Source organism: Microtus oregoni, unplaced genomic scaffold, assembly GCF_018167655.1.
Source record: "Microtus oregoni isolate MIOR12 unplaced genomic scaffold, Mior012 000028F_ref0000031, whole genome shotgun sequence".
Lineage (NCBI taxonomy): Eukaryota > Metazoa > Chordata > Mammalia > Rodentia > Cricetidae > Microtus > Microtus oregoni.
In genome coordinates this window covers 4,183,605-4,201,419 of record NW_024543087.1, presented here as the reverse complement: position 1 = coordinate 4,201,419, position 17,815 = coordinate 4,183,605, and the positions used below count along the sequence as shown (strand labels likewise).

Below are 17,815 nucleotides of genomic sequence, written 5' to 3'. Positions count from 1 at the left end.
TTAATTCCAGCACTCAGGAGGCAGAGGTAGGCATATCCCTGAGTTGGAGGATAGCCTGCTCTACAGAGTGAGTATCAGGACAGCCAGGGTTACACAGAGAAACTCTGTCTCAGAAAATCAAGAGGAAAACAAAAGTAGCTTTAGTTTACACACTAGACAATGTACCTGTTGGTACACAAACCAATGGACCAGTGGTTTGGAGCTGGATGTATGGCTGAGTGGAGTGCTAACACATGGAAGGCCCTGAGTTCAAACCCCAGCTCTGCCAAAGGAGTAAGTACAAGAAAACACTAGAGCAGTGTGGGGTGCACACCTAAGGAAAGACCGTAGCCAGTGTGGGGTGCACACCTAAGGAAAGACCGTAGCCAGTGTGGGGTGCACACCTAAGGAAAGACCGTAGCCAGTGTGGGGTGCACACCTAAGGAAAGACCGTAGCCAGTGTGGGGTGCACACCTAAGGAAAGACCGTAGCCAGTGTGGGGGTGCACACCTAAGGAAAGACCACAGCCAGTGTGGGGGTGCACACCTAAGGAAAGACCACAGCCAGTGTGGGGTGCACACCTAAGGAAAGACCGTAGCCAGTGTGGGGTGCACACCTAAGGAAAGACCGTAGCCAGTGTGGGGTGCACACCTAAGGAAAGACCGTAGCCAGTGTGGGGGTGCACACCTAAGGAAAGACCACAGCCAGTGTGGGGGTACACACCATCACTGGGAGCTCAGTCACCCTCCACTTTGAGACCCTGTCTAAGGGGTGCAACCGTGATCCTAAATTGGTTTTAGAACATTCCCCTTGTATCCTACTGCACATACTGGCTTTGTGGGAGCCTAGGCAGTTTGGATGCTCACCTTACTAGACCTGGATAGAGGTGGGCAGTCCTTGGGCTTCCCACAGGTCAGGGAACCCTGATTGCTCTTGAGCTGATGAGGGAGGGGGACTTGATCGGGGGAGGGGGAGGGAAATGGGAGGCGGTGGGGGGAGGAGGCAGAAATCCTTAAATAAATAAATAAATTAAAAAAAAACAATCACTGGCAAAAAAAAAAAAAAGAACATTCCCCTTGTAAAAGTATCTCTTAATCTTCATTCCCAACCCACATCTCATTTTCCATTATTTTGCCTTTCTGAACATATCATTTAATAATAGATTCTAGAATATTCTGTATTTTATTTATCAAAATATTTTGAGATACATTCCTGATGTGGTGGAAGTTCAATATTTAGTTTTACCTTTTCTTTTCTTTTTGGACACCGGGTACTGCTACACCCTCAAAGCCAAGCCCCTCTTGCCCCTCTTGCCCCAGCGTTAGGATTAACAGGTGTGTATCACCAGGTTCAGGTCAGAGCTGTTTTTCCTCTGACGTTCTGGGAACTGAACAAATCCAGAGCCTTGTGAGGTAAGGCAAGCGATCTAGCACCCAGCAGAATGAACAGTAAATAGATAACCTGTCATCTCCACATACCTTCAACACGTTTGTAATATCCTACTGGGAACCCATCAATTTTTTGGTGGTGTTCTCAAATTTAGGAAGGAACCATTAATTTCTCCAAGGATCAGAGGGATGGGTGAGTATGTCCTCCGGTGTTTAATAAGCTCTGACACAGATGGCCCAGGCTTAAAGCCTGTTCTTCACTTGTATCAAAGAAATGGGGACAGTCACACCGCCCAAGCCCAAGACTGGTTGTGAGGGTGAGCAAACGCATTGTTTTCGTTTTTACTGTCTACTTTTTATTTGTTCAGCCATCTTTCGTACGTATTTTTGTAGTTTTACGACAGGACATATTTTATCCTTAAATGACTGCATGGCATTCCATTGAACAGAATGCTTACTAACTGCATTTATCTCTTTGAACAAAAAATAATTTTATGCATAGTCTTGTCCTTTATACTTTCAAGAAAACATCCCAGAGATAATTGCGCGTTGGTAATTCGTCCTCCAGGGACCACGTGACAATCCGCCAGGCTGTGCTTGCTGTGCACAGGCCTGGTTTGCATAAACCTTCCAACAGGACTAGCGCACTTTGCGCCCCAGCCGCGGAGTCACGACCCTCGGCCTCCCAGCTACTTCCGGCCCCCGCTCTACGCAACGATCGCGGCGGGGCAGGCGCGGGACTTTTCAACTTCCGCTCCGCAGGGACGTAAAGGGCTTGCCTGCTGAGTCTGCGCGTGCGTCGCGAGCCTCTTTCCGGAGGGAAAGTTCTGCCCTCTTTTCGCTCAATCTGCTTTGCTATTGGCTAGCTGTGGCTTATTTATTGACGTCATTTCCGGCCGCCGGTCCTTTCCGCGCTGCCCCGGGACGGGTCCATACGGCGTTGTTCTTGGTGAGTCTCTGGTGGGGTCCTCGATGCCGCCCGGCGTCACGGGCTCGACCCTGTCGCTCCGTGGATGGGCACGAACGCCCCGAGGCCGCGCCTACCCGAGCGGCTTCTTTCCCGGAGGCGGCGGCTGCGCCACGTGGTGGCCTCCCGTGAGGTGGGGCGGGCGCTCGCGCCAGGCTGCAGGCCCCGGCGGCCGCGTGCTGGGAAAGTGCTTGTGAGGCGCGTAGAGACTGATCCGGAGCTGCCGGCCACAGTCTCGAGCTACGAAAAACCTGAAACACCCCAGACATGGCTGCCTTTGCACAAGTCTTTGATATCTGTCTGATTGCGGAAGCGTTAGCTTCCGCTTGGCTACTTTTTCTGAGTTCTCTTTCTGACACAAGGTCCGATGCACTTGTGTGATAGGTGGCCAGAGAAGTTAAAAGGGGTAGAGTACGAATCCATCCCACTTAGCTTCCCATGCTAGAGGACGCCCACGCCTTGAACCCCCGCTCTCGGGAGGCGTGGCGAATATGAGTGCTAGGACAGCTCGGGCTACATGGAGATCTAGGCTCGGAAAAGAAATAGGAAAACCTGGTGCATTTCTGCTCTTCCAGGTTCCCGACGTAACTTAAAGGGGAAACTTACACAATGTCCGGAGCCCTTGATGTCCTGCAGATGAAGGAGGAGGATGTCCTCAAATTCCTCGCTGCAGGCACCCACTTAGGTGGCACCAACCTCGACTTCCAGATGGAGCAGTACATCTACAAAAGGAAAAGCGATGGTCAGTTACCGCTTTTGATAAGTCGGGTAAACTTCTCGGGTAAACTTCTCTTAAGTCTCCGACTGCCCTGCTGTGGGCAGTGCCGATACTGAGTGCTCTGTTGGGACACTGTCCTGTTGTTTGGAGGGGTGCCGCAGCTGGCTGGGGATATGTTATATCCTACGGTGCACCCTGTGTCACAGATGAAGTCATAGGGGTCGCCTGCGTAGCTTTAGTGGGAAGTGGAATGAGGTATGGGGATATACAAGAGTCGAGAAAAATTGGCAGGCTGGGTTGTGAGAAGGGGCGGGGGTTCGCTCACTAGGCACCTGAGGGAGAATCGAGTGTTGTAAGGGATTGGTAGGACGGATTTGAAGTTGATGCAGTGGTCCACAGGGTAGAGGACATGATGGAGGATTACCCCAAGGAACTGAAGCTGCACACTATTAAAGCTCAGGGTGGAGGCCTCCTGGGCCGGTGAACTTCTGAGTGTCGGAAGTGTGCTACATTGAACAGATGGCAGGATTTTCGCTAACACCAGTAGAGCTTGCCTCTGTGACTGGAGTTTGATAGTGGTCTCTGCCACATCCATAGTCTGCCTTCCTCCAGAGTGTTTGTTTGTTCAGCTAGGTTAGCAAATCCATCTGGGCACAACAATCATTTGTTGCCAGGTAGACTTGGGAGGCAGTCGGTTAGATGTGTGAGCCCTAGCCAGCCTGGCCTCCAGAGTGCCAGGGTAAAGCAGTCTTGAAAGCCCTTCCCGTCCACTTGTTTCCACGTAGGCATCTACATCATCAATCTGAAGAGGACCTGGGAGAAGCTGCTGCTTGCAGCTCGGGCTATTGTTGCCATCGAAAACCCCGCTGATGTCAGCGTCATCTCCTCCAGGAACACTGGGCAGGTGTGTAGAACGGAGGCCGAGTTTTGGGTCGTGGCAGTAATCCACAGAAGACACTGGGAGGGTGTAGAAAGGCAGAGACCCAACGTGGATACCCCAGGAGGTCACTCTCCCTGGGCTCTGTCCTAGTGGCCAAGGGGAGCATAGGCACTGCCTGTGATGTACAGTCCCTTTCCACGGCGTTGGAGATGAAGCTGGGCTTCGTGCCTGCACCTGCATATTCCTACGGCTTCTCAGAGTCCTGTGGATGATGACTGAGGAGACAAACCATGCAGGAAACAGTCCTCCCTCCGCCCTCAGTGGCGGGCATAATGTCAGCGGCAAAATACCTCGATTCCCTTTGAGCTTGGTCCTTGTACAGGCCCCTGCCGGTTCTTCTTCAGAGTTTTTTAAGTTATTTGAGAACTTGTGTTTCAATTGTAAAAAATGAGGAAGCGTATCTTTCCTGTTAAGAAAGTTAACAGTTTTGTTACATGTATGCTGGCTGAGTTGGTGAATATTCAGTTTATGTTAAGGTTTGAGAGAGTTAAATACTAACAGCATTCTGTTTTAATGTTGCAGTAAGGGTCCTGTGAGTGTGGTTCTGAAGAGTAGACCTGTGCTGTGGAACAGGATAGAATACGGTTTAGTAACTGTTCCCTCCCCAGGAATTGTTTGTAGTACCTGGATAGAGCACAAAGGACCATCTCCTGGAGGGAGTCAGGAAATCTCTAGGGTGAGGGGGCAGGCAGATCTCTTACAAATAGCAAGGCTACCCAGTTGAGACTCTGTATGTTCCCCACATGTTGGGGCAGAGATACACCCAGTGTTACAGAGGCCCTGGGTTTAGTTGCCAGCACTGTCATCCATAACTCCAAAGGTTCCAGCACCTTCCGACCTCCGTGTGCATGGGTGCTGTGCTTGTATGCATTGCACATAAACCACTCAGACATTAAATATGAGACGAAAAGGAAGGAGAACATATGTACTTGTCTGTTTTGTGGTGTATTTTGCCAGAAGCCACAGGTGTTTGCTGCGGGCCTGTCTCTGTCCTTTGAGGGACTTGGGTCATGTGAGATGCTTCTTAGATGAGATGGAATGTGCAAGTGTTGCAATTAGCCTGAGGAGAGAGTACTTCAAGAAAGTTCAAGAAAGTGTGTGAGGGGCTGGAGAGATGGCTCAGTGGTTAAGAGCATTGCCTGCTCTTCCAAATCCAAAGGTCCTGAGTTCAATTCCCAGCAACCACATGGTGGCTCACAACCATCTGTAATGAGTTCTGGTGCCCTCTTCTGGCCTGCAGACATACACACAGACAGAATATTGTATCCATAATGAATAAGTAAATATTTAAAAAAGTGTGAAAGGAGAGCATGTGCCTAGAAGAGAGGGTATCAGCAGTTCCCGTGAAACACTTGAGAATACTGACTCAGAATCTCTTCAAAGCGAGCGGTGCTGAAGTTTGCTGCCGCCACGGGAGCCACTCCGATTGCTGGCCGGTTCACCCCGGGGACCTTCACCAACCAGATCCAGGCAGCCTTCAGGGAGCCACGGCTTCTAGTGGTGACCGATCCCAGGGCTGACCACCAGCCCCTCACAGAGGCGTCTTACGTGAACCTGCCCACCATTGCCCTGTGTAACACAGACTCACCTCTGCGCTATGTGGACATCGCCATCCCGTGCAACAACAAGGTACTTGTGTAGAGTTCATGACAAGCACTCTGGGAAACCTTTCTCTCGTTCCTGTGCACATTGTTAGAGCTTGGAGTTGAGGTCACAACCTGGCCGATGAACTCGCAAGTGTAGGTAGTGTGCTAAACGAGCGGCAAGGTTTCGCTAACCCCCACTCTGTCTGGTGAGTGGAGCTTGATAGTAACCTTTGCTACAAGCCTGACTGTGATGCCTGTAGGATATGGGCCTGGGTTTCTCCTAAATGGATCTGTTATTATACCTGCGTGTATGTCTGTGCCAGTGTGTTCCTGTGCCCAGGAGGAAGTGGGGACAGACTAGTGTTTGTGGTTGGACAGGTGTTTTAATGACCCTCGCTCTTCCAGGGAGCTCACTCAGTGGGCCTGATGTGGTGGATGCTGGCCCGTGAAGTACTCCGCATGCGTGGCACTATCTCCCGTGAGCACCCATGGGAGGTTATGCCTGATCTTTACTTCTACAGAGACCCAGAGGAGGTAAGGCCTATTGTACTAAATGCCTGTTGCCACTAAGTGAATGGGATACTTTGGTCTTGTTCAGTGAAGCTAAATTTGTCCATTATGGTCTTTTTAAAAACTAGATTGAGAAGGAAGAACAGGCTGCTGCTGAGAAGGCCGTGACCAAGGAGGAGTTTCAGGGCGAATGGACTGCACCAGCTCCTGAGTTCACTGCTGCTCAGCCAGAGGTGGCTGACTGGTCTGAGGGGGTGCAGGTGCCCTCGGTGCCCATCCAGCAGTTCCCTACTGAAGACTGGAGTGCCCAGCCAGCCACTGAGGATTGGTCAGCAGCTCCCACAGCGCAGGCCACCGAGTGGGTTGGAGCCACCACTGAGTGGTCCTGAGGTCCTCTGCAGTTACCTGAGCAAAGGGAAAAAAGGTGGAAGGAAAATAAAGTTCCTACAAGCTGTCTCTTGAGTGCCTGGGTTGCTATTATGGGATCTAATGGGCACTGGGTACAAGGTGATGGAAGTGAGCCCACGGGCATGGGGTGGTTAGTGAACAGGCTTTAGGAGAGGGTTTTCATGTAAATACAATTAGAGAATATTAGTGTTCTGCTTTAAATTTGAGGCCCTTTAACAAGGTGCTTGGTGCATGGGTGAGGTCGGTTGTGGTGTTTTTGATACAGGGTTCCTGTTTTAGCTCCCTCAAATGCAGAGTTCTTCTGGGATGAAGACAATGTTGGTGCCACTGGGTTCTGTGTCCTGCAACAGTTAATGCCTGAGGTTCTGATGCCCAAGCAGTTAGCCTCACTAGTTTTGGCAGCAGAATGGGCTAGTCTGACGCTGTGCACTGGGAATTTACAGTGACTTCTCAGCTGGAGTGGTCTTGAGGGCAGCACTGCACTCCCTGCTGCTGCCAGTTGCTGACAGGTCACCTGTGACTGGAGCTAGTAGGTCTAAGCTCCCAGTTCTTAATTTTTGGTTTTTTGAAAGACAGGTTTCTCAGTAGCCTTGACTGTCCTGGAGCTTGGTTCAGACACTAGGCTGACCTCAAACTCAGCTGCTGACTCTGCCTCCCAAGGGCTGGGATTAAAGGTGTGCACCACCTGGCTAAACTCGCATTTAAAGCATGGCGGCTAGAGGAGGGCATAAGATATACTGGGTTTGGAGGTTCCTGATCTGGGTCAAGGGAACAGAACTGTGATCCTTGTGGAGCCGTCTCCCTTTTCTCCCAGTGGTCCTTGCTGGTGTAAGCTCTGAAAGTGCAGTTGATGGTTGTGCCAGGACTGCCGCTCAGTAGCTTACAGCTGGCACCAGGCTGGGCTTAGGATGTGTGCGCATGACAGCCAAGATTGGCATTGGTTCTATCATCTTGAGCAATGCTGGCTACAAATTCTGCTTTTGTAATTTTGATGTGAAGATTTTCTGCAGTTCACTACATATTAGTGTTTGAGACATAAATTTTGCCCTTAAGAGACTATTAGGAAATTGTTGAACCAGGTCAGCCTGAGCTGAATAACACATCTAGGTGGGCCTGGTTGTCTAGCTGTGTGGGAGATTTAAGAATGGTCCTTTAGCGATTGAATCTCAGATTTTTACATTTGATCCTGGACTAAAAATTTTAAGCCCACAGGATATGGCAGTGAACAGGGAAAACTGACTGGAGGGTGGAGGCATGAGTCAGACATCAGGCTACAGAGAAAGGGAAACCTCCAATGAGATGAGAATATCCAGTGAGCCAAGAAAACCTAGAGGTGCAGATTATGGACCTACCCACTTGGGTGACCAGTAAATGATTCCTGCTAGAGCAAAAGGTCCCCAGAAATACTGAACCAGCATGTCTGTAGGGGAAGACATTGCACCACCTTAGTGCTGACTCCAGTGATTTCCATGTGCTTGGACCTCTTCACACCCTTTATCTCATTCAGTAAGGTCAAAAGTCCCCTGACTCGGTCTGTGCAGCTGTGTGAGGACTGCTAGGCCAGCTTAATAGTTGCCATCAAAATCTTGACGTTTCTGTATTAGGGTATTACAGTTCTATCCAGTCAAAAGTGTTTGCAAAACTTCTAAAATTAGCAATTTAGGTATGAAAAAGCATGCTAGAGAGGGGTTTAATGAAACTACATATAGTGAACTAGCCTGTAATTCAAATGCTTGAGGAACTGAGGCAGGACTGCTGAGGAGGCCAGCCTGGGCTACCTGGATATCAGATGAGCAATGACTAACAGGAGTAGGAAATTGATTCTCCTGGGTACGTGGATATAGAATACTGGTATGTTCCAAATACTGTTTTGTTTTTTTTAATTTATTATGTGTACAACATTCTGCTTCAAACACACCAGAAGAGGGCACCAGATCTCATTACAGATGGTTGTGAGCCATCATGTGGTTGCTGGGAATTGAACTCATGACCTCTGGAAGAGCAGTCAGTGCTCTTAACCTCTGAGCCATCTCTCCAGCCCCCCAAATACTGTTTTTACAGACCTACTGTGGCCTATGTTAAAGAATCAAAGGCCCGAACCACAAAGTGTCTTGAAAAACCCTGTCAGTGCTGGCGACCACCAGTCACAGTTGAGAAGGATAGACTAGTCGGCCAGCCCTGCTGCTCAGTAAGCTCCACACTGAGTTTTACCTAGCCATAGGCTAAATAGCCATGCCTCACATCACATGGAGGTAAAACCCGGAAGGATAGCTAACAGTCAACAAATGCCAAGCAGCACTGAAAATGAACAAAGGTTACGTGCATGGCACACACCACCTTGGACCAAATAACTACATCAGAAAATTGCCCCTAAGAAGTGCTTCCATCTGCAAAGAGTTCAAAAACAGGCAAATGGCATATTCTTTACAGGTACACTTAGTATATCTATGGCAAGAAAATGTAATTTTTTTCCTTAGTTTTTTTTTTTTTTTCTCTCAATACAGGGCTTTTCTGTGTAGCCCTGGGGGTCCTGGAACTCGTTCTATAGACCGAGCTGGTCTCAAACTCAGAGATCCGAGTGCTGGGATTAAAGGTGTATGCCACCAATGACAAACTGAAAAGAATACGTATATATTATGTACACATTTGTGTGAGGGTGTCATCCCCTGGAACGGAAGTTAAAGAGCTAGCTGTCTTGTGGGAGCTGGGAATCGAACCTTTATCCTCTCCAGTCCCTGAAATGTATATACTTAACAAAATGTTAATTTAGGTTTAGGCCAAGAATAGAGAATGTTTTCAATAGTAGAGGATAAGGGTACATGGAGACAAAGTAGAAAGGCAGATGGTGCAGTCTGAAGAGAAATCAGTGTACCACAAATTATTTATAGGGCTGGTGAGATGGCTCAGGTTAAGAGCACTGGCTGCTCTTTCAGAGGTCCTGAGTTCAATTCCCAGCAACCACAAGGTGGCTCAAAAAGCATCTATAATAATATCTGATTCCCTCTTCTGGCCTGCAGGCATAGAAGCAGGTGAAGCACTGTATATAATAAAGACAGTGTTTAAATGTTCACTTTAGTATATGAGGAAGGAAGGCTCACATCCTGCTTGCCTGTCTACCCTCATGACGGTGCTGCTACACCGAGGAGGACTCTGTTCCCTCCCTTTTATGGCTGTAGCCTAGTTCTTTTCACTAATAATAAGGTGGTGGATGTGCTGCAATGTGATTTTTTTTTTTTTTTTTTTTTGGTTTTTCGAGACAGGGTTTCTCTGTGGCTTTGGAGCCTGTCCTGGAACTAGCTCTGTAGACCAGGCTGGTCTCGAACTCACAGAGATCCGCCTGCCTCTGCCTCCCGAGTGAGTGCTGGGATTAAAGGCGTGTGCCACTATCGCCCGGCTGCAATGTGGTTTTAAGGAGACTATAAAGATGCTGTCCTTGGTCTGGACCCGGGACATTTCTTAACACCATTTTCTGTTAGGAAGGAAGCCTAAGCAGTTGAGAGAGCCACACAAGAACTGGTGTCCCCAGTCCACAGCCTCATCCCTGCTTAATAGACAGTACTAATTGCTGGCCCAGACAGCAAGGTTTTTAGTGTACTCACTGTCCTGTCTCAAGTTGAGCTGTGTCAGTAGATGCCTTCAGTCACAGAGGCGAGTCATTTTTGTCAAATTCTTTATGAGCACAAGAAGGGGCTGGGGTGGGAAAGTCCTAGAGACGTTCTCTGTTGAGAAATGCAGTGTGGATGCCTGTCTTACCACCACGGTCGTGGTAGCCGTGAACTCCAGCGGGCAATGTCCTCGGCAAGAGCAGCCAATTTCCTATCCGACACAGCCAACTAGCTGCTGCCCTCCGTTCACAACAAGCATTTCTCCATGAGGTTATAGGTTTTAGAACGAGCTAGTAAGTGGCTACGAATAGCTTACCTAGCTTCCTAACTCAACAATTTACACAGTTTTGTTATAAACATGTATGAAAGGTGCATCTTTGTGCTTAATGGCATTGAAACACGGGGCATTTTTAGACATTAAAGCCTGGCAGTTTTCCAGGTTCCGCCTGACCACTGCCTATATCAGCAGGGATCCAAGTGCTTTTATTGTCTGCTTCTGTTCCTGTGAGAGGAATGAATGGCAAGTGCGGTTTCTTTCACACACCACACTTCGAAGAAGCATGTAAGGTGCTTCTATCAGGAACTGAAAAGCAGGCCTAACCAGACTGACCTTGTAGGCCATGCCCACCACCAGCTTCCTTCACCACTTACTGGTCAAGCCCTGGGAGAGCTAACTATTATATTTTTGTTTAGGCTCTGTGATGGGAAAGTGTTGAGCTTATTTGAAGTCCTAGCTGGAGTAGTCTGTGAGGCTGGATCTTCTCGGCTAGCAGCTTTGAAGTTGTCCTGGATGCAGGATTTTGAGGAACCTGCAGCAGAGGCATTCTGAGAGGCTGGGTCACCTGGACTACTTGTTTTCATTGGTGTCTGGGCGCTTTTTTTTTTTCTGGAAACACTTTTTTTTTTTAAGATTTATATATTTATTATATATAGTGGTCTGTCTGCACATATGCCTGCAGGCCAGAAGAGGGCACCAGATCTCATTACAAATGGTTGTGAGCACCATGTGGTTGCTTGCATGACTCTGTTTAGCACGTGGCCTGCTGACTGGCTCCGCCCCTTCAGGTGGGTGAGAGGACCTCGTGTCTGTGCCCTGGCATGCTACCTGCTCCAGCTCCAGTAGGCACTTGTACCTCGTTTCCTACCACTGAGTAGTGCACTGCCTGTTGCTCATAAACCTGTTTTAGTGCTTGGTAGCCACACCTGGGTGATGGAGGAAGGTCATTGGCTAATAAAGGAACTGCCCTGGCCCATTTTATTGGTTAGAGGATAGGTGGGAGGAGTAAACAGAACAAAATGCTGGGAGGAAGAGGAAGTGAGGTCAGAGACGCGACAGCTCTCCTCTCAGGAGCAGACTATTTACATTATACTATTTACATTTACATTATTATTATTTACATTATACTATTTACATCTATACTATTTACATTAGTATAGATTTTGCTTTATTGATAGAGATTTAAGGTCAATTTTGTTATATATATATAAGTGTTTCTGATTTTGATTAAGGTATTGTGATTGTGTAGTTCATTTAAATATGTACTGTATAATTAAGAAATATAGGTTGTTAATGGATAATCATCAATAATAGTAAAGCTTGTAGTCATGTTAGTTAGATTTTCTAGATATATAGAGATATATTTTAGATAGACATTCTTCATGTCTTTCAAAGATTACATAATAGGACATTTAATGTTTTAATAACTGAGGACTTTTCATGACAATGAGACACTCTGCTCCTGGCAGCACCAATGTACTTCAAGTGGAAGATGGGCATCAAAGAGGCACCTTATGGAGTTTGATAGCCATTTGGGCAAGAAACTGCTCTTGCCTGGACTATTGCATAAACTGGACACAGAGAACCCGCAGAAAGAGGACTACTGAACTTGCCTAAGGTGAGATGATCTTTCGGGGTTCCTGATTCATGAAAGAGTCTGCGAGACATTCTGCAGGACACAACAGATAGTGACTGAACTGACTTTGAATTTTCCTGCTTTATGGAAATGTCTGCTGGATAGCATGGGCCTGAAGGCTGAAGATGGATGCCCCAACGGTACAGAGGAACTTTGGGTGACTGTCCAGGCAGCGAGATGTCTCTGTCATTTCTAGAGTTTTAAAAGTTGCTTTTTTCTTGTTTGCTTAGGTAGTATTGTATCTTTCTGGAGTCTTTGATGGAGTTAAGAATAGTTAGTTATAGTTATAGTTTTCCTTAGTTATGATAAAGATTATTGTAACTTCTACTTGATAACTGTTTTGTTATATGTAATTTTGCTATGTTAAAGCCTTTTTTTGTTTAAACCGAAAAAGGGGAAATGATGGAGGAAGGTCATTGGCTAATAAAGGAACTGCCCTGGCCCTGTGGGTGGAGTAAACAGAACAAAATGCTGGGAGGAAGAGGAAGTGAGGTCAGAGACTCCACAGCTCCTCTAGGGAGCAGACGCCTGAGAGAGACGCCATGCCCCGCTCCCGGCATGAAGCTCCGACCCAGGATGGACTAGGCTAGAATCTTCCCGGTAAGACCGATTCTCACAGATTATTAGAGATGGGTTGATCGGGATGTGAGAATTAGCCTGTAAGTGCTAGAGCTAAAGGGCCAAGCAGTGCTTAAAAGAATACAGTGTCTGTGTAATTATTTTGGGGCATAAGCTAGCCGAGCAGGCGGCCCGGGTGCTGGGAACGCAGCCCCGCCGCCCTTATTACTTCACCTGGGTAGGCTGCAAGCCCCGCACCTACTAGGAAACTATTTCCCCAGCTTTCTCAGGGTCTATGTGGATTTTACATGCCATGCTTTGGGCTCCAAATGTAACAAGTCTTTCTCTGTCCCATCAGCTCCCAAATAATGACACAGAGACTTCTTATTAATGTAAACAGGAGACTGCACATTTGTTTCCCAGTTGCCCAAACTCGAATAATCACACAGAACCTATATTAATTTACAACACTGTTTGGCCAATAGTTCAGGCGTTTTCTTAGCTAGCGCTTATACCTTAAATTAACCCATTTCTATTGATCTATGTATCAACCACAAGGTTCTGGCACCTGTCTCCTTTGTCAGCTGATTGGCGTCTTCCTGACTCCACCTACTCTCTGTATATATCTGTTTGGATTTCCCTCCTGGCTTTACTCTGCCAAGCCATTGACCAGCTTTATTCATCAACCAATAAAAACAACACACACACACAAACATCATATTAATTATAAAAGCTTGGCCTATAGCCTAGGTTTGTTTCTAGCTAGTTTTTATAACTTAACCCATTTATACCAATCTACATTCTGCCACGTGATTCATGGTGGTTCTTTTGCACATCCTACTTGCCCTCCATCTCCTGATTCTCCCAGAGTCCTCTCTGTCCCTGGAAATCTTGCCTATATCTTCTGCCTCGCTATTCGCCATTCAGCTCTGTATCACACACACCTTCACACAGTGTACAAATATTCCGCAAGAGCGTAGGAATTTCTGTTCACCCATATTCCTAAGACTTAGCTAGTAGATTGTGACAGAATGGCCAACCTGCTCCTATTCAGAGCTGGAGTATGATGTTATGCTCTTTGGACTTTTTTGGGGGGCCACCACCCAGCTTCCAGATGAATCACACGCGGTGTCTCATTTGTAAATGTGCAGCCCTAGCTTGGCTTGTTTCTTGCCTGCTTTTCTTAACTAGTCCTGTCTACCCTTTGGCCTCTGTGTTTTTCCCTCTTTCTCCTGTAAATCTTACTCTTACGCTGTGGATTGCTGTGCAGCTGGGTGGCTGCCCTTGATGTCCTCCTCCTCCTCAGACTATTCTGAACCTCTTCTCCCAGTTTTCTCCTTCTATTTATTCTCTCTGCTTGCCAGCTACACCTGTCCTTTCTCCTGCCTCATCATTGGCCATTCAGATCTATTAGAATATCAAGTGTTCTAGACAAAGAATCACAACATCACAGAGTTTAAAAAAAATAAAAAGTAATATACCCTAACATAATATTCCCAACAGGGAGCATATAACAATTAAGAACTCTGGGGGTGGGGGATGCTCAGCGGTTAAGAGCACTCGACTACTCTTCCAGAGGTCCTGAGTTCAATTCCCAGCCACAACATGGTGCCTCACAATCATCTCTAATGGGATCATGTTGCAAAGGAAGAGGGCCCACTTGTTTTTCCTGGCCGCCCGGTGTGCTTAGCCCCAAAATAACCACACAGAAACTGTATTAATTAAATTACTGCTTGGCCATTAGCTTTAACTTCTTTTTTTTTTTAAATATTTATTTATTTATTATGTATACAATATTCTGTCTGTGTGTATGTCTGCAGGCCAGAAGAGGGCACCAGACCTCATTCCAGATGGTTGTGAGCCACCATGTGGTTGCTGGGAATTGAACTCAGGACCTTTGGAAGAGCAGGCAGTGCTCTTAACCACTGAGCCATCTCTCCAGCCCCCTAGCTTTAACTTCTTATTGGCTAACTCTTTTTTTTTTTTTTTGAGACAGGGTTTCTCTGTGGCTTTGGAGCCTGTCCTGGAACTCGCTCTGTAGACCAGGCTGGTCTCGAACTCACAGAGATCCGCCTGCCTCTGCCTCCCAAGTGCTGGGATTAAAGGCGTGCGCCACCATCGCCCGGCTCTTATTGGCTAACTCTTACATAGTATTTTAACCCATCTCCATTAATCTGTATCACCACGTGGCTGTGGCTTACTGGCAAGATTATAATCAACATCTGCAGAGGATCCACGGATTCTCCCTGACTCTGCTTTCTTCTTCCCAGCATTCAGTTCTGTCTTCTCCACCTACCTAAGTTCTGCCCTATCAGGCCCAAAGCAGTTTCTTTATTCATTAACCAATGAAAGCAACACATGAACAGAAGAACCCCCCCACACCAGGATCAGATTCCGCTTTGGGTGTACGTGAAGACAGAGAGCTCATATACATGAAATACATGAAAACATAAGTAAATCTTAAAAAAAAACTCAGGCGGGGGATGAGAAAATGATGGGTAGAGGGCACTGGGGAAGAAATAGTCTTCTCTGGAGGAAAGCTGACTTCAGTAGTAAGGAAGCTCCTGGGGCAGGGAGGGAGTTCCCAGGGCGGGAAGGAAGCTCCTGGTGGTGGAAGGGAGCTCCTGGGGCAGGAAAGGAGTTCCGGGGGCTGGAAGGGAGCTCCTGGGGGCTGGAAGGGAGCTCCTGGGGCAGGAAGGGAGTTCCAGGGGCTGGAAGGGAGCTCCTGGGGATGGAAGGGAGATCCTGGGGCAGTTCTTCCTGCTTTCACTTTCCAGCCCAGGGCAGACCTCAGACTCCCTCAAGCAGGGCAACTGACATCTGGGTAGAATGTGATGGCCCTCTAGTGCAAAGGACCAGAATGAATGGAGGACGAACTGACTTCATCCAACTGCAAACCTCACAGTCAGGAAGCAAACACATTGCCTAGCCAGGTTTTCCCGGGTTTTGTATTTCAATTAGGCAAACAGCAACGGCTGTCTAACACAGTGCTGTAACTGAACAGTGAACAACACTTGGGAAATTGAAAAATGTATAAAAAGCTAGAGAACAAAGAAAAGCTACTGCTGAGTCTGACCCTGGACCATTCACAGCTTCTGCCCTGGGATCTACCCGAGGTTCAAGGAGAAAGGCCATCACTTTAACATGTCAGTCACAGGGTGCATTTGGCTGGGCAAACAGGGCCGCCAGCCTTCTTACTTCTCAGACACACAGCAGCACCCCTCCCCCCAGCCCACTTCCTCCTGATGCGCCTTCGAGCTTGGGGCTGTTGGGTAAAATATAAAAATTGTCTGTTTGTGGGTGATGGTCCCATAAAAACAGAGCAGAGAGACTTCAAATGTCAGGAAATCTTAAGGCCCAAGTCATTGCTCGGCAAAGATAAAAAAAATTGGCAGAATGAAATAGCTTGGTTCTCATGAGTTGATGATAAACACGGAACTGGTGGGTTTCTGCTCATACACCCTTCACCAGGATTGGGAGAGGAAGGGCAGGGAGCTGTGGGCTGAGTCCCTTCCTGAGGAGTTCACTTTCTGAAGAAAGAGGGCAGCAGGCAAAGGGTGCCGAGGGGCCTGGATTTATTCTCTTTCATCCATGAGTTCTGGGTCTTCTCCATGCAGAAAGCAAGCCAGTAGCAGCACTGTGGGCATGGAACTCGTGGAAGCTTGATGACCCATCGCATTCCTTCCTGCAGTCAGACATGGGAGGGCCACTTCCCACCGCCTTCCTTCTGCAGCTGTGGTCCTGGACGGTGAGGGTCAGAGAGAAGGTTGGCCCTCTGAGTCCTGCCGGCCTCGAGGCTCCCATGGCTATCTTAGGGCAAAGGCCTGGAGCAATGCCTGCGGGTGGGAAAGAAGGGCGAAGAGTGTGGGGGGACAAAGCAAGAGTCTCTCACGCTCTCCCGAAGAGTGACTCTTAAACAGGGATCCATGTTTACAAAAGTGTTAACTGGGCTGGTCAGATGGCTCAGTCCTCGAGCCTGGAATCCTGAGTACCATCCTCAGGACTGTATGCGTGGTGGGAGGAGAGACTGGATCCCTGCAAGCTGCCCTCTGGCCTCCTCACATGTACCCCACAATACATTTTTTTAAAAATAAAGTTCCTCTTAAAAGTTGGACGGCTTTTTTAGAAATCTCCCGGGCCTCCTCCAGCCTCCGTTCTCACAGTATGCTCGGGTGAGGGAAGACAGGGTGGGGAGGAAGAGCAGAGATTCGAAACAGGTTTGTGGCTCAAATGGGTGTCAAGGATCTTTCTGGCATCAACTCTTAGCTCAAACTTCCTTCGGGCTTAGCTGTCCTGGGGTGGGCTACAGGGCTGGAGGCAGAAGGCAGCTTGGTTGGCAACTGTGTGGCTGCTGATGGAGCCTCTGGTGTTTTGGGGGGGGGTTCGAGTCAAGACCCGCATCAGGATCTGAGAGTCCACCCAAGAGTGTAGACACAGAAGATTATGAGCCACTCTGCAATCTAGGGAACAAAAGCAGCATTCTGAAAGGCATGGCCATGTGATGAAAGGAAGGTTTCTGGGGCCGGGGAGATGGCTCAGTGGTTAAGAGCACTTGCTGATCTTAAAGAGGCCATGATTCGGTTCCCAGGGCCCACATCCCACCATAGCTCCAGCTCCAGGGAATCTGATGCCGTCTACTTGCCTCAGCCAGCGCTAGCACATATGCTTAGTGTACACACAAACACGTGCACACACCCACACGCTTAGCTGAAACTCGTGTACACACATCCCTGACATAGAGCAGCACTGGCCTAGGCCTGGACCGGGGAACAAGGCGCACAGCTGACCCAAGCTACCTGAATTGCCGCCACTTGCTGGTGTCCAAACAAGTCAGAGGTGATCCGGCCCGGTCCACGACCTCTAATACTGTAGCCTGTGCGCACACAGGTCCGGAAACATCCACAGTACGACAGGAGACTCGGTCCAACCGAAGACCCCATGCTTCTCCTGTGAATGCGGCAGCCCGCTCGCAGGGGCCTCCTGAATCTGAGCAGGCGAGCTCCGGGACTTGGGGACCAGCCGAGCCCCATGCAGGTCAGGCTTTGCTGGGTTCCAGGCCTGCCTCTCTGTGCCCTGGATGCTCTCGCCCATCAGCCCAGGCTCCCCAGTTGGGTGAGAAGCTGGATTCTTCCTCAACCCACGAGGTTCCAGGTCAGGTAGAGGCCACCGGGGCAGGACTCTTTGTTGGGTGTCTGTCTCCACTGTGCCTGCTCCCTGGTTCCCACCTTCTGGCTTCAGTGGTC

General features: G+C 48.4%; 1 protein-coding gene and 3 non-coding genes across 4 annotated transcripts; all 4 read left to right on the top strand.

Moving 5' to 3' along the window:
• Positions 1-2,173: 2,173 nt before the first annotated feature.
• Rpsa (ribosomal protein SA) lies at positions 2,174-6,544 on the top strand. The gene is made up of 6 exons (XM_041677570.1): positions 2,174-2,316; positions 2,910-3,076; positions 3,838-3,956; positions 5,376-5,621; positions 5,984-6,112; positions 6,217-6,544. Exons 2-6 carry the CDS (start codon positions 2,944-2,946, stop codon positions 6,475-6,477), a joined length of 888 nt encoding a protein of 295 aa, XP_041533504.1. The 5' UTR covers positions 2,174-2,316; positions 2,910-2,943; the 3' UTR covers positions 6,478-6,544.
• LOC121464593 lies at positions 3,491-3,645 on the top strand. Its single transcript, XR_005976536.1, has one exon. It is a non-coding gene; the product is annotated as a small nucleolar RNA SNORA62/SNORA6 family (small nucleolar RNA).
• Positions 4,036-4,237, top strand: LOC121464592. The gene has a single exon (XR_005976535.1). It is a non-coding gene; the product is annotated as a small nucleolar RNA SNORA73 family (small nucleolar RNA).
• LOC121464594 lies at positions 5,674-5,819 on the top strand. The gene has a single exon (XR_005976537.1). It is a non-coding gene; the product is annotated as a small nucleolar RNA SNORA62/SNORA6 family (small nucleolar RNA).
• Positions 6,545-17,815: the final 11,271 nt, after the last annotated feature.